This window comes from Pholis gunnellus (genome assembly GCF_910591455.1).
Source record: "Pholis gunnellus genome assembly, chromosome: 14".
Lineage (NCBI taxonomy): Eukaryota > Metazoa > Chordata > Actinopteri > Perciformes > Pholidae > Pholis > Pholis gunnellus.
Window position 1 is genome coordinate 6,466,532 of NC_136541.1, and position 15,964 is coordinate 6,482,495.

General features: G+C 41.7%; 1 protein-coding gene across 1 annotated transcript; it reads right to left on the reverse strand.

Moving 5' to 3' along the window:
• Positions 1-1,611: 1,611 nt before the first annotated feature.
• Positions 1,612-15,251, reverse strand: npc1 (Niemann-Pick disease, type C1). The gene is made up of 25 exons (XM_079172871.1): positions 15,114-15,251; positions 12,806-12,934; positions 12,545-12,651; positions 11,998-12,161; positions 11,611-11,778; positions 11,239-11,488; positions 11,023-11,105; positions 10,512-10,882; positions 10,130-10,356; positions 9,630-9,730; positions 9,419-9,521; positions 9,125-9,314; positions 8,721-8,903; positions 8,406-8,520; positions 8,099-8,226; positions 7,741-7,875; positions 7,549-7,638; positions 7,122-7,312; positions 6,641-6,756; positions 5,931-6,060; positions 5,596-5,781; positions 4,874-5,105; positions 4,206-4,319; positions 3,773-3,935; positions 1,612-3,675 (listed from the first exon to the last, which is right to left on the reverse strand). Exons 1-25 carry the CDS (start codon positions 15,189-15,191, stop codon positions 3,596-3,598), a joined length of 3,834 nt encoding a protein of 1,277 aa, XP_079028997.1. The 5' UTR covers positions 15,192-15,251; the 3' UTR covers positions 1,612-3,595.
• Positions 15,252-15,964: the final 713 nt, after the last annotated feature.

The window sequence follows — 15,964 nt, forward strand, 5'->3', positions numbered from 1 at the left end:
CAAGGTAAAATATGTCAAAAAAGTCATAGCATTGATGTCGAAATATGTCATAGTACTGTATAGCATGTCAAAAAAGATCATACAAAGTCATAGTTTAGTATGTCATGAAGAATGTCATAATGTATTATGGCACAGTATGCCATGCACATATTTCATGAGAAATTGCAACAGTATAGTATGTCATGAAAAAAGGTCTGTAGTATGATTTACATAACACTTGATACTGTACCAGCATTATGAAGCAAGATTTCTGAGCAGTTTTTTATCGAACACAAAACCATTAAATTCAACAAAACGATTGTTGTAATTAGAAATCCTGAACTGTATTTGTTACAAAAGGAGATTATTGACAGATTACATTTGGGATTAGTTCTATTACCTAGAAAACAAATATTCCAGGGATTGATAATCCAGGTTATTTCATCATAACTCATCCTGACTGATTGTTTGCAGTAAATCCCATAAAATGTATTTTTTTTTCCCCCATTCAGTGCTTTAGGAGAGCTAACTGTCACATGATGCACAAGTGTGATGCTACAGTAAAGTGAGCACCAACTATTATCTATACAGCAACAAAACTAATCAAAAACCCAGTAATAATAACTATATTTATTTTGCTTTTACTTTGTAAAGAGTGCTTTTATACATAATTTTATGTTTTAGGAATCACTGCCAAGCTAAATTTGTCTACCTGATATCTAAAATAGCAGAACAATACATTACAATCCAGAGTCTCATGAGCGGAGTTATTCATTTCTGATTGTTTTGTAGCTCAAAAATGTGTGAAGGTAACCTTATTGTGTTCAGTTATAGTTATCAGCTTTCAATTCAGTTTCTATTTTTTGATCCTTTTTCACACCGTGTTGAACTTGCAGTGCAGTTTAGGTGCTTTTGCGACATAATGAAAGATGGGGATAGGTCAGAGCCTGGTGAGAGGAGAGCCTCGCAAGTCTTACATAACCGTGCTCTCACAACAGGTATATCCTCCCCTGCAGACAGCACGGCAGACCTGCAGAGGAAATTAATATTTTAATCTCTCAGCGAGATTCAAAGAACAGTCCCCGCTCTCACAGGGCAGCGGATAAATAAGTCATGAGCTGGAGGTTTGTGTGACAGCAGGGCCGGACAGACAGACACAACAACAACACACGCTGGGAGGAAGTACATTGCTGCGGGGGTTTGGCAGCCACTTTCAAATGGGGTGCGAGTGACTGATGTGCTGTCAAGTTTTGGTGTAAATATCCAAAAGCTGCAGATTTAGATGCCTCAGTTCATTATGCTCTGTAGAGTTGGCGTGTGAAATATTTGCACCCTGCAGGAGTGTAAGTCACTGACTATGTTGGAGCACGGCAAGACTGCTGCTCATCAAGACATAACAATTAGGTCACTCCCACTACATTACTGAGAGCACGGCCCAGACAGAGCTCCATGAACAGATTCAGGCGCCACTCAGTGGTCAGTCTGAAGAAATGTAACTGTGTCTGTTCTATGCTACAGAAGCATCCGCTGCAGTTATACTAACCTTAAACACGGAGCTGAAAGATGACATCCGACTTCATGGGAATAGAACATATAATTCCACAAAAAAAAAATACCAAAGGAGAGGCAGGCTTCAGCACATACTTTTCTGAGAGGTATTTAATATCTGTTAAAATTGTTAAAAACTAAAGTATTCAATGCTTAGTTCAGTCTCTTTTCCCACAGTGATATTGTCTAATGTCAGAGATTATTTGTTGTTATCAATGTACAACACTGTTATTAACAAGCATAATTCTTTGTTCATCATGGTACAAATTATTTAGTCGTTTGCTCGGAAACTTCTTTCACATCCAGGTTTAAACTGTCCATCGACACAATTCTGTCTTACATTCCCCCCAAAAAACCCAACTAAAAACAAGGAAGGGAACTGTTCCTTTAAGATCCCAGCAGATATCAAACAGCTTGGGTAAAATATTAACATCCTCTTCCACTGATGCCACAACCCTATTCAAATGCAACTAGTTGGCGATCATCTCGACCGGCTACAATCGGGGACATGTTGTGGTGCCGGTGGGATGTTTTTTTTAGTTTTCCTTGAGAACAAAGTGATGCCTTTACTTGAAACGTCACTGGAAGGTTTTTTTTCTTTTTAAGAAAGCTATGCATGGTAACAAAATGTTAATCGTTAAAACAAAAAAATAACTTAAATGTTGGAATGAAAAATTCAGGACTGTAACATTATGCAGTTACGCTACAGTTTTCTATATCAACGCACTCTAGATGATGAAGGAAAACGTCTAAATTAGCCCTGTGTCAGCTATCTACAGTAACGCTCCTCTTTACCTCTTAATGCAACAAATGTTCTGTTCAGTAACAAAAAAAAAAAAACGTCTCACAAACTTAAAAGTAAAGCCATTTTTCACCTTATAGCACCCTCTTCACCTGGCATCCACATGTATCTTGACTGATGTCACACACACACGGGGTTTTAGTTAAAGCACCCAAGAGGGGCTAACAATGTAGTTATGCAAACACTTCAAAAAGGACACTTAATAGCTCTAAAATTAAATGTTGTACCGGATCATTTAAATAGCTTCCAATGTGGAAATAAAAGACATGGCAGGATGCAGTTTGGAGAGCAACACGCAACACCTAAGGGTGCCGTGTGCACAAGTACTTGGGACGGTTTGGTTTTGGCTCTGTATTCCAGTAGTGTTTAAATGAAACAAGAGTTTTGAGGTTTCCGTTCTGAGGGTGTTTACGTCCACATCCATGTAAACCTCTTCTTATATACACTCCCCAAAAAGGTTAAAGGGGGAAACCCTTCCTTCACTGCTCTCCCAACATGAATGTGAACCAAAAACCCATTAAGCTGAAAACTCAAACCTCATTTCAAATCCAGGGTGATGGAGTGAAAACATTACCGTCCAAAGTGGCACAGGAAGCACATTATTGCTGCGTCTAGCTGTCCTGCTTTAGAATACAGTATGTGAACCCCGTGTACGACGTTGATGCCAGGTGTTATGAGGGCGCATGATATCGCCATCCGTGAGCTCCACTGTGTGCCGTGTTCCAGTCAATACATCATTCATAATATCAAATAGTTCAACAAAAGTTCAGTAAATCATTTCTGGTATATATTAAAAAAAAAGAAGAAAAAAAGAAATATATGAAAAAACTAAACCACTTTTACCCTTTTTGAGTTTTCCCAATCAAAATAGCTCATAGCATATGGAACTGACTGCAGTTTGTCTGTAAACTGATGTTGGGGTCTCCTCTACTTCCACAATCAAAGAGGAATTGTTGCTCACGTTAAAGATGCTGAAGTCAGGCCTTTTTACTGTAGTGTGAGGAGGAGGAGGAGGAGGAGGAGGAGGAGGAGGAATGGAGGGGGGGGGGAAGAGTCCAAGTCTTTTGAGAAAATCTGTAGGTTTGCAGTTGGACCAGTCCTCTGGCGCTCCTATTCCCAAGTTTATTCCGGAGTTAATCCGTGCATAGTAGTGGCGACGACGACGATGATGAGTGTGTCAGTAATCAGAGAAAGGGCTTGTGCTCACACCCACACAGTCCCTTTCAGACAAATCGTTCATTGTTCATTGTCCCAGACGGCCTGCTACTAGTTGAGGAGGCGCTCCCTTTCTGTACCAGCATTGCGCTTGTTAGCGGCAAACACTTTCGCTTTGTTCACCGAGGGACCTGTGAAAAAAAAACCCAAAAAAACCATGTCAGAACAGGTTAGATTTAATTCAAAATGAAATCTGTCGTAGCCCTTTGAACGAGTGACATTACTGACCGATATAACTGAGCAACACGGGTAGGAAGATGAGGCCGTGCGCGGCCCCCAGCAACACGATGGCCAAGTACATCCTGAAGTAGAAGACCTGGAAGATCTGCGACTTGGAAAGAGCCAGGATTGTGATGCCTCCAAACTTTGTCAGTGTGATCCCACTGAACACCTGCGAGAATGAACCAGTGTCATTAAATGTCATATGATGATGACCAAAATTAGTATTAACGTACAGAGAAACTAATTATTTTACAACAGATTTTATGCCAAAAGATGGTTTTCCTCACAAAAACTACTTTATTTTGCCCTACGAGCTTATTTACACTGATATCCACATTACCAGTCTACGAAAAACATGCTCGAGACTAAAAGCTCCTGACTTGCATGTATTGAAAAAGCTTCCTCTGGTGAAATTGGTGAGAAGTAAAGCGAGCCTTACCGAGCTGCCCATGTGAGCCAGGGCCTCCTCAGCCCGCTCCACTCGGTTCTTCTTCACGCTGATGGAAAACGCTCGAACAATATGACTGCAGAACTCCACCGAGATCCCACAGCACTGCAACAGAGGATAGCAGACAACTCAGCGGTGAAGGCTGACATGTTTCACTGTGTTAAAATATATATATATATATATATATATATAAATAAGAGATGAAGGGCAGGTTGTTTACCCAAGTTTAAAGGCTCAATCTGTGATGCACACCATCCATATTCAAAAACATATGTCTTAATATACCTTTAAGTTCTATGATCAAAATTGCTAATCCTGCTTAACAGAGTTATAATTTAGAAGTGAAAGAATTCTTGTTCTTAAAATTAATTTATGAAAATGAAAATCGTCCATTGCACTGAACTGAAGTAAGTAGAGCGAGTCATAATTACAACTGAAACTTCGACCAATAATGATAACATTAATCTTTTTTTCCCCCTTTCAAATAATTAGTTGTGGCACCTTGCTTAAATAAATGTAATTGTTAATGCACAAAGCTTATTGTCTATCTTAACGTAAAATATATGTTCTCTAGAGTCATTCTTGCTTCACTTAATACGCATGTTGTTTGTTTTTGTGCTTGGGATAACATTCCGGTGTTCCATGTTGCTTCTTCTCACCATGACCAGGTTCACCAGGGACACTGCATTGAGGCTGATGTTCCACAGCCACATGACTCCAAACATGTTGACCAGGATCATGGCGATGGTAACGCTGACGAGCGCGGCCGACCACAGCTCGAAGCCCAGCAACACGGTCGACACGACAAATATGGCTGCCAGGGACAGGCTCAAGTTCACCGCCGTGTCATGCGCAATGGTGAGGTACTGCTCGTAGAACACATAGAAGATGCTGTAAAAAGAAAAAAGAAAAGGGAAATACAATTTAGAGAACACGTCATAAGAGCGCTGACAACTGCTATTTTGAAATGGACAGAAGATGACGTGTATGACATTTATTCTATCTATAGTATTATCCTGCCATGCATTACTCATACAGACTCGTAAGTCAACTTATTGGGATTTTTGCTCAACCTGACAGCAAGATGAATTCAGGACACGAGGTCAAACATCAGCTATATTGCCTTTTATAATGTTGTTTTTGCTGTGTGCTTATCTGTGACCTACTCCCCCCCCTCCCTCCCTCTCCCTCCAATGTCCTTGAACATTGACTTGAAAACAAGGAAAACCTCAGGAACAAGTATTTCAACACTTCAACAGGAAGAAACAGTGGCAGTGGGGGAAACTGAAAAACACCTACTTAAGGTCACAAAAACAACAATAACTATAATGTAATGCATACTATTAAAAGAGAGCACTGCATGTAGTGAAACAGGACTCACCTGTAGGCAAACACTTTGTGGCCAATGGACTGAGTGATGTTTTCAGCCAGGATTCGGGCCATCTTTAAAGCTTCTATGTAATCCGGGGATTCCTTCAGGATGGTGTGGTAAGTCATGAAGTAAGTGGCTCCGACCCCGGTGTTGTTGGGATGCAGGTCCACTGCTGTGGCGTAGGCTGCGTGGCCGCTGGAGGAGCATTGAGATACATGAGGGGGACATTACCGACCACAACGAAACTGGTACAACTGCACTGAGATAATAAACAGAAGTTAAAGTGAAAGTATTCAATGACATGTCAGAGAGAAAGTAAAATGTCAGCAGAGCTATGAAGTTACCCTTTTCCACACTTGATGTTTGGGTTGTCTGACAGGAACATGGGCAGAAACTTCATGAAGTCTTCTCCTTCTGGCCGCTGCTTTCCCTCTGCAGTCATGGGCCGACAGTGTACGCAGGACGGATTCACCACTGGAAAACAATATCGTAACAATATTATTTTTTTTGTATCCATCCCACAGGATTAGGTTCTGAGACAAAGCCATGAACTTAAAAAAAAAAAAAAAAAAAAAAATTACCTCAAAGTTACACAATACTAAAAAATACAGACCATGGCTCTATTAACATTTTCACATCCTTCCTGAAACTGCATGCAGCTAAATTGCCCAACTCAATGTACAGTAAATATTCCATGTGAACGAGGAGTTTTCCTGTTTGCCTCCCAGTTCCTCAAATAAACCGCCTCTTGTTGACACGCAGGTGATTTTTTTTAACAACCAGGGACCTATTAATAACAGAATATCCACTTTTTCCTTTTTGAAAACTTGAACAGGTTTACGTTAGTCATTCATAAAGTTTAACTAGTGCAATACCGGAGTTTTAGTTTTAAATACAATGTATATTACCTGAACAATAATTGCGTTAATGCCATGGATTATGTGCTTTAAACAATATCCTTTCACTTCATTTTGTGTATGAAAAACAGCTTGTGACAGCGGGGCAATGAGGGTTCAAAGGGTTCAAAGCATGTTGACATTAGATAAAAACATACCAGAGGCATTGCAGAAGTCCCCACTGGCGTTGTAGTACCGACAGCAGCTGGACCGCGGCTTCACCCAGTCAAAGTAGTCATCGAGCCAAGAGGACGGCGTGAAGGCAATGGTTGTGCTAGGAGTGAAAGGAAAAGTGAAATTGAATAGATCATATAACCAGAGGTTAGATCAGACGGACTTTGTGTCCTTTCACGAGCTTCGCCTCATCTGAACTCCCAAGTTTTCAGGTTGTGGTGCCCAACTATCACATCCATTCACATGTTTTCTGCAAAAGTAAGTGTCATAAATGTTTGTTTGCCACAGAACGTATTTTCTGCAATAATCCAAAATCCGATGAAAAGACTCCCATTGTCCCCCTTCTTGTCGAGGGAACCACCAATGCAAAGCTAACTTCTGGGCTCATCCTGCAGCACAAATGATCAACTTTGTCTTGTGCAAATGAACCACCTGTGATGTCACTTCCTCACCGCCCAGACTTACTAGTTGCTGATGAGTGAGGCGCTGTAGACCTGCTGGACTAGAGAGTCGTTGCTGCAGCCGACTCCTCCGCACACAGCGTTCTGGCCCTCTGGACTGCTGTAGTCAAGACCGTCCTCGACCACAAAGTAGACCGGAGCTCCGGTGTGGAGATACATGCTCAGGTTCTTAAAGTAGTTCAGCACATACGAGTCCTAGATAAAAAGAGACAGATCATCAGAATAGACCTCCATGAGCACAGAAACGCTAACCAAGGCACATGATTGATTTAGTGAGATGATAGAATGACGTGAGCAGTGGAAGAATAAACTGCATCACTGATGTATATGCTACTACAAATAGTACAACCATTCTACTTTGCGCACATCTATTAAAAGATTCAATCACAATCCATGAACACAGAGCTATGGAAGAAAATGCAAAAACATACATCGGGCATGGAGAGTTTCTGGTCCAGTCCGATCTCTACTTTATTCACCACAGCGATACTGAAGGAGAGCATTCCCACAAACACAGCCACCTGAACAAAGGGAGATGAAGAAAAAACGTCAGATGAAAAATAGGAGTCAAACTGAATCAACACGTTAAAATCATACCGGCAAAGTGTCCCTGAGGCACTTACTATGATCGGTCGGACCCACTCTTTGAGGATGAACGGGGCAAAGATTTTCTTGAAAAACCGGAAGAGGAAACTGTCCGTCTTCGTTTCCTGACCTTCCGGCAGCTTCACACAGCAAAAGATGTCGAGTCGATTCCCCTTTTCAAACACAACAGACAACACAGCATTTGACACGTGTAACTGATTCAAAGCTAGAATCGGGTGTGAGGAGTAATCATTTAAATTAGATGAAAACTTTTCTATCACATTTGTACGACGTTAAGCTGTTAAATCTTTAGGAAATCATGCAAAGTTCCCAATCTGCCATCTGTAACCCCTCCAGCGTAATCATTTATGTCACACTCATTTCCGCCCGTCTCACCTCCTGTCTCCTGGCGTCCAAGCCGAGCAAGCTGACAAAGCAACTGATCTGCAACAGGAAGTCAATGAAAACGGCCAAGCCAGCAAACATAGAGAAAGTCCTCACTGCGGGCATGTTGGAAAGAGCTCCTACAGAAGAAAAAGGTCAACACTTTTATCAGCACGAGACTCACCAGGAAACTATGGCACGGAGTCAATCCTGTCCATAAAAATCTATTTAAAAAGGTGGCATATTATCACTTAGGATACATAATGCTTATTTTCACATTGCCTGTGTACATGTCTATTGAATAGCTGATGTATTTTACCCAGGAAAAAGGCGACCGTCTCTGAGAAGGAGGAGAGGAACATGCTCGGGGCTACGTCTCCGAGAATACGACCAATCTGCTGGTGAAGTTCCTCCTGAGGCATCCGCTCATCCCTCTGTTCAGAAGTACAGATGGAAACTTTTAGTAGGTTTAGCAGGTTTTATTGGCAGCAAGGGAAAGTCATAAACATAACAAATTGTCACTTTTCAAGTGAATAAATTCGAAGCACGCGTAATTGAGGTGAACGTACGCATTAAACCATGAGACAACCCAGATGGGTTAATACATAACAGTTTAATGGATCGTGGCGGTTACCTGATATGTCTGCACTATAATAAAGATGTTGTCCACCCCAACAGCCAGCACCAGGAAAGGAATGACCTCGATCACAATGAGGGTGAGGGGGATGCCAAAGTAGCTGAAGATCCCCAGTGAGGAGGACACCGAGCTGAGCACAATCAGGATCCCTGCTATACCCAGAGAAATCTTAGAGTCCACCTGTAGAGGCAAAGGGACAGAGGGTCAGTCATGTTCCTCCCTTTAGCTGCTCGAGTAGCAGGAAGTTGTCCAGCATGTTGAATCAAAGAAGTGTGTCAAGCTCTTATGTCACAGACAAGAAAGAAGAGTTACACTGCGTTATCTGGAAACTATTTCGGATATGGATCATGGTAACGGACACTTAAGAGCTATACAAATGAATGACGCAAGGAATTTCTTACCATCACTCTCCTGCAGCTGTTGATGTGACCCAGGGCCAGAGAGATGTAGATGAACATTATGGCATAGCTGACTACTATGGTACTGATGTCACTGTTGCTCTCTCGGTCTATTTCATCTTCAATACTCCTCTCAGAACTGAAGGCTATGGTCAGGTTAGGATTTTTGAAGTTCTTCATGAACTTGATGAATCTGAAATGCACACGAAAAAAAAAAATCAAGTCAATGCAAAGACATCATTATTAGTGATGAAGCCAAAAGAGCTCTCTCTCTTTAGAAACAGGTGGTTGTCTCACTCTTTCTCCCATGCCAGAGCCTTGCCCAGCCTGACGGAGTCATTCAGGTAGTTGTTGAGTGGGAAGGTGATCACGAGAGCAGTGGCATTGTTGTAGTTGGTTTCTGTAATGAAGACACATTCATTGTAAAAACACTCCTCAGTTATCAACCACATAGATAACTGGAGACTAAATTCTTCTCTGCCCCCAAAAAGGTGTTAATCCAGCTCACCATCGTAACCCCCGAGGGCCAGCCAAGGGAAGATGGGGCCACCATAGGTGCCTAGACAGGGGTCGTGGAGGAGAGTGGTGTCGTTGAGGGATGCTGGAGCACTGCGGGAGAAAAGAGCAACAGAGTTAAATCGCCTGAACAATAACGGCCGTTATTAGATTAGCCCAGTCATCGGCACGGGTTCCTGCCTAATTGTAGTGCAGTTAAGAATAACAGATGAAGAACCACTGCGTGACAACCAATGAGGAAGTCAGATTGTGCTTTTATAAGCGGACACGCACACACACACATGCAACAGTTCACAGTAAATGCAGATGCCAGTGTCTGGAGAAAATAGATTCTCGTGAGCTGCAGGTGTTCGATTGCGACGCAGAGGTTTTGACCTTTTTACTTTACCGTTTCCTAAACCGGCAATAGATTTCTGCTGGCAATTAAGACCATAGGAGGGCCAGCTAACTGGTCAACATACCAAATTCACAAAATGAAGCAGCAAACCTCACCTGACACAGTAGAGGAAGTGGCTGTGAAAGTCGGCATAAACGAAAAAGTCGTCTCCTACGCTGTGGTCCAGCTCAGCATGGCTGTTTTGGAAGTAGTTGAGGACGCTCAGGATGGTGCAGTTGTCATTGTAAGGCGCCAGTGGAGCCAAGCAGATGTCCTTCAAGGTGACACTTTCGCCCTCGTATGTCGCAATCAGGCTTTCGATGTCGAGCTGAAGATCCAGCACCTGGTTGGTTAAGGTTGCAAAAAAATAAAAGTAAAAAAAGACAACCAATCAACCACAGTTTTCACGGAAGCAGCTGCTCTTCACATGCAATGTTTCTATTTTATCTGGTGACAGAAACGATACTTCTGCTACTGATCCATCTCCCACTAACCCACCTGGTGCAGGATGTCTTTGCCCAGGATGGCTCCAAACGGGACATCTGATCCTCCAAAGTAGGGGGAGTAAATAAAAGGGTCGATGAGTGGCGTGGTTATAATGAGCTGCGCGGTCCTAAAAAAGGGTCCGAAGTGGCTGTCAAAGTAGTCCTTCTCCTGGCGAGCCTGGCTAGTGGGAGCAGACCACAGATCTACGGGGTCGGTGGTGATGTGCATATAGACCAGTCCCCCGGAGGAGGCCACCACCACCATCAGGCTGCCCAGTATGACCAGAAAGGGATGCCGCACACAGAAGGAACCCCAGCAACTGAAGAGGGTCCGCAGAGCATTCTCGAAGCATTCGCCCATTGTTTCACAGCAGGATGCGTTTACTGTAGAGGAGAAAAAGACCGGGAGTTAGCTCAGCAATGATGCAACAATGTTATTACATGCATTCAATTAGTGGCACAGGAAACTGATTGCAGAAAGAGGACTAACGCTTTCACTTGTTCCATGTTTAATGTTTAATTACCTTGGTCAGGATTATCCCCATTGAGAGACAGCGGGGTATTGCTGTCCAATATGGGGCCATACTCAGACATGACGGTCCTCTTCCTGTATGCACAAACAACCACGCAAGCCAATTTGATATTAACTCCTAAAGCAAGCATCAGAACCAATACGTTTGTTTTCAGTGGGTCTGCTGGTACAACACATGAATCCAAGAAGAAGAATAAAAGTCCTTTACCTGTAACACCAAGCTCCCAGTACAGCTCCAATAAAGAAAAGCAGGAAGGTTGTGTAACAGATCCACATGATGACAGTCATGGCATCGATGCCAAGGATTGTCCAGGGAGGGGGGAGAGGGGGAGGCACAGGTTTGGGGCCACAGGCCTTCGTGCAGTCCTGACAGGAGCAGGGGCCCGAACCGTCCTCCAGCCCCTCTGTGCAGTCGTAGGTCTTGTTGTTCATGGGAGTGTAACCGGACACCGGGACGTCTGGTGCAAAAGACACAGCACAGCGGCAAAGAGCAGCAGGTAAACATCTGTTTGAATGGCATGAAAAGGAAGGCGTAGGGAGGTTTTGACCTCATACATTAAAGTACTTTAAAATGATTTACCTGAGAATATGGGGATGATAGGGAAAGGAACCTGTCCATTGTTAATATCGAACATATATTGAATCCAGTTGGTAGCATTGCAGTCCTTTGCATCCTTTCCACACAGCAGTGATAAGGCCTTTACGTTACTGGACGGCGCCTGGACGTCCTTACAGGCATTGTACATGGCTGGAAAAGAAATATTTGATTAGTTCAGGGAACAACTCAAGATTTTCACTTCGTCAAATTGCAAAACTCCTATTTTATTTGACCAAAACGCATTTATGACTGCAACACGTCATGTTAAAGTAGGAAACTAATTAAGTTTACACAGCAGGTACATACCATGGAAATAAAGATAACTAAGCCGTTTGTCATATCTAAATCAACATCTGGCTGTGAACTCACCGTTGGTAAATGTCTGTCCAATATAGTACTGCACTTCCAAGACATTGGTGCCATTGGTGACATCGGTGCCATTGAACTTGGTGGTGTTCATGAATTGACTCTGGTGAGGGCTGCATGTCAGCTCACAGAAGAGGTTCATCAGGTTGAAGAAACAGGCGGGACACCTGCACACAGACGCACGGTAGTGAGTGTGAGAAGCACACAGAATAACAACAGATATTGCATAACCTAAAACAATATGTCAAAGTTTAAGAGTGTAAAACAGTTGCAAAGAAAAAAAACAAGGCAATAACAAATGCAGTAAAGTAAATAAAATCTCCGAAGATAAGAAAAGCTGCCAACCTTATAAAATCATAGTCTGTCCATAACGCATTATTGGGAACATGGAAAGCCACGGCTTGCATGTTCAAACAACAACTTTTGAGCAGCACACGTAGGGACGGATTCAAAAGAGCAAATACTCCCATTGTTTGTGTTCAGCAATTTGTAATGCCCTTCGAAGCATGTCATGTGCTTCATTAGTTAATGTTCTAACCGCAGTGCGTACCGGGACAGGAACTGAAGGGGCAGCTGGAGACTCCCTTTGAGGGTGTTCAACTGGTTAGCATCACAGCAGAGGCTTCGGTTTCCGTAGTCATATCCCGGACACAGCTCCTGCAAGTAACCACAAAGAGGGATGGTGTCACTTTAATACACTTTTGTAGACATTGTTCAACTTTAGCACTTCTAGAATGCAGAAGTATATCACAGATGATTGGTTAGAGCATCAAAAGTCAGCAAAAAACATCAAGATGCTGCCGTTTTGTACCGTGAGAAGGTCATAACCCTGGGAGTCCAGCGGTTTGGGAGGACCAGTGTACTTGCAGTTGTACTTCTTTCCAGGCACCAATACGGACTCCCCACACTCCCCGTACCACACACAGTGCTGTGCCTCAACCTGGCAGAAAGACAACAAAAAGACAGTGACAATGTGTTCAATGTTGTTCATAAAGCAAATGTATTTGTTTTTGTACAGTGGTCTGCATTCAGTCTGGAGCTTTTTACTGAGAGTAGCCTACTTCTATTCTTATCTAATGAGGACAAGGTCTTGCCTGAAAAAATCAAAGACAGATAGCTCGTATAGAGTTCTTCTAAAGGTCCACTCTCGGAGCATGCGACTTAGTTTTGGCTGCTAAAAAAAAGAAAAGGAATTGACAAGTCTGATGGGCGGTGAAAGCTGTACCTTTTTACCTTGAGGTTTACCACTTTGCCAAGTTTAACCTCCAGTCATGCCTCTTTCCTGTGTTTCTAGTATCTCGTGCTCTCTATGTCTGAAAATAACAATTTCACTTCTGCAAAAATGTTTCCTTAGGCGCCTGCATTTTAAGAGATAGCCTTGTAATACTCAGAGCCAGTTGAGTCACATCGTGCACCATCATGCTGGTGATTTAACTCGACATTCAGCGTCAAGAAAGAAGAGAAAGGAGAACTGTGGGCAAATTTCTATAGCAACATAACAACACTGTTGTTGTTACGGCTCCGACTAAGCACTTGAAACATTTTATTGAATGTGATATGATAGAGAAAACACAACAACATACTATTTAATAATGAAATGTTGAATACACGCTTGTACAAAGTATAGCTTCGTGCAGTTTAGGTCGTCTGTTATCTGTCTATTCAGCATCAGAGCTCTCACATGTTCTGTTTTGGGAGAGGAAGTTAATTCACTTACTCTACAAACTGTTTTATGAGCAAGCGCAGCGTTACACTCGTGTCCTACTCGTGGGATTGAGTTCAAGGGCAGCGCTCACATTATTGTTTCAGGTGGAGTTTCATGCAAGCTGCAGACGAGGGCAGTACCTCAAACTACAATGTACCAACTGACAACCTGCAAAACTCAGAACTAGTTGTGAGATACTTGTTTTTTTATTGCGTAAGAACCAGACGTTTTGTGTTGAAGTGTAATCATAACAGAAACCTGATGTACAACCACAAACCCCTCTAACGGAAGTGACACACACACATATTTCTGTAAATTCCTTTCCGCTCATCCACATATCTTATCTTGAAACAGTAATATTCCGAGTGGTCTAATGTTTAGATTGACTTAATTACCTCACGAATAGGAATGCAAACAATGCAGACAGAGAGTATTTATCTAAATCTGATTACATCTAATCAAATGACAGATGTTTGTCTGGCGTGATTTGAAATGACAACTTCACCAGAAAAAAAAAACAATTTACCTTGATTTACATAATTCATGGTGTCTTCATGAAGAAAAACTAAAATCACATTCTCCATAATAGGAAAAAATCGTAATAAATATGTAAACGGTGGATAATGTATATTACACCTTTATGTCCATCATTCGTTTAAAGTAAATCTTGTTTTGCTATCATTAATGTTATCAAGGTGCAGCCCAAGGACTGTATTACCACTCTATGTAACGTTACTTTATGTATTACTACTATATTCGTACCATTTAATACAGTTTAAAACAACACAGACAGGTTTTCTATGTGTTGTCACAATGACTACATTATCTATACACTTTATTAAAAAAAAAATAGAAGAATTTCACACTTAAAAAAAAAGACATTCTGTACATCCTCGAACAGTCACATTTATGTAGCTAACGTTAGCTACCTAGCTGTCTGTTTATTGAATAACCTGCTAACTCCACTTTAGTGAGCCGTTTAAAGATAAAACAATATGGCTTAGAGTGCTCACAGCATTGACTGGAGCATATTTACCTCAGCTTTGTTTAAATACCTAGTTGAAATAGGGTGTTGTTTTCAATCTGCATAGACATGACAGCACGAAACTTATTTCGACACCGGCTGTGGATCAACCGTCTCTGTGGAGTGTCAAAGCTAACGTCTATGTTCACTATGGTTGGTCATCGCTAGTGCAGTTTTTAACCAACATTAATGCTCAATATTATGTTTGAGTTTACTGTTAAAGCCAATTACTGGCTAACGCTATTTTAAAAACAGAAAGCCTTAAATAGCTAAACTAACCTGGATTTTAGTTTTGCTAGCCGCCTCAGATACACATCACACTAGCAAATAGGGAGACCGAGCCGAGTCATGTTTTAGTCGCAAGAATACGGACGTCAGTTGACAACTTACCCATCGAAAGTGTCCCTCTGACAGGAGGATAATGAAGAAAAGTATGCTCGAGATGGATTTCCCTGGTAGGACTCCCATCGCTCTTACTGGAACGACCGAAACGAAGTGGCCGCTCACCTAAAGTTTCGCAGATCTTGTTGATGATTTCTTCTTCGTTGTATTATTTGTTTGGGGCGGAGACTAACTGCCGTCTCAGTGCTGCCACCAAACGATGCTGAGGAGGCACTACATCTCCTAAAACCTATTTTTTTAATATTAAAAGAAAATTGACAGCTTCTTTATAAAATACAACTAATTAGACTGTGTCAGGGATGTAATTATTCTGTCCTGTATTTATTTATATTGTTGTCCATGGTGTTTACACAGTCCATAAACATCTTCTCAGGACAGAGAAGGAAATTCAATGTCTGATATTAAGAAGCATTGGCAAACGGTGACCAAAGGGCAAGAAAGTTTGAAACACATGAACACACAATGAATAAGATGTTTCAAGAAGCAGACAAGGTAACACATATTATAGACAAAATAAAGACATAAATGAAAGTAAAAACAAACATGAAACCTTTTGAAGATTAGTCCGTTAAGGAATACTGTCAGGAAGTAGTGTGTACTTAGCCTTAAAGGTATGCAAATCTGTCTCTTCTTAAACTAAATAAGGCAGTTTATTTGATTCCATGACACCAAGAAAACCTTACCCAATTCAAACTTGAATATTTGATGATTTAAGTTTGCTCAACCGGCTCACATGTTATGACTATGAACTTACCCACCGTCCTGAAAAAATGGGAAAACTCCCTGTGAGCAATTCATGTAATATCCTTTACAACATGTTTAACTGAATATATTAACTA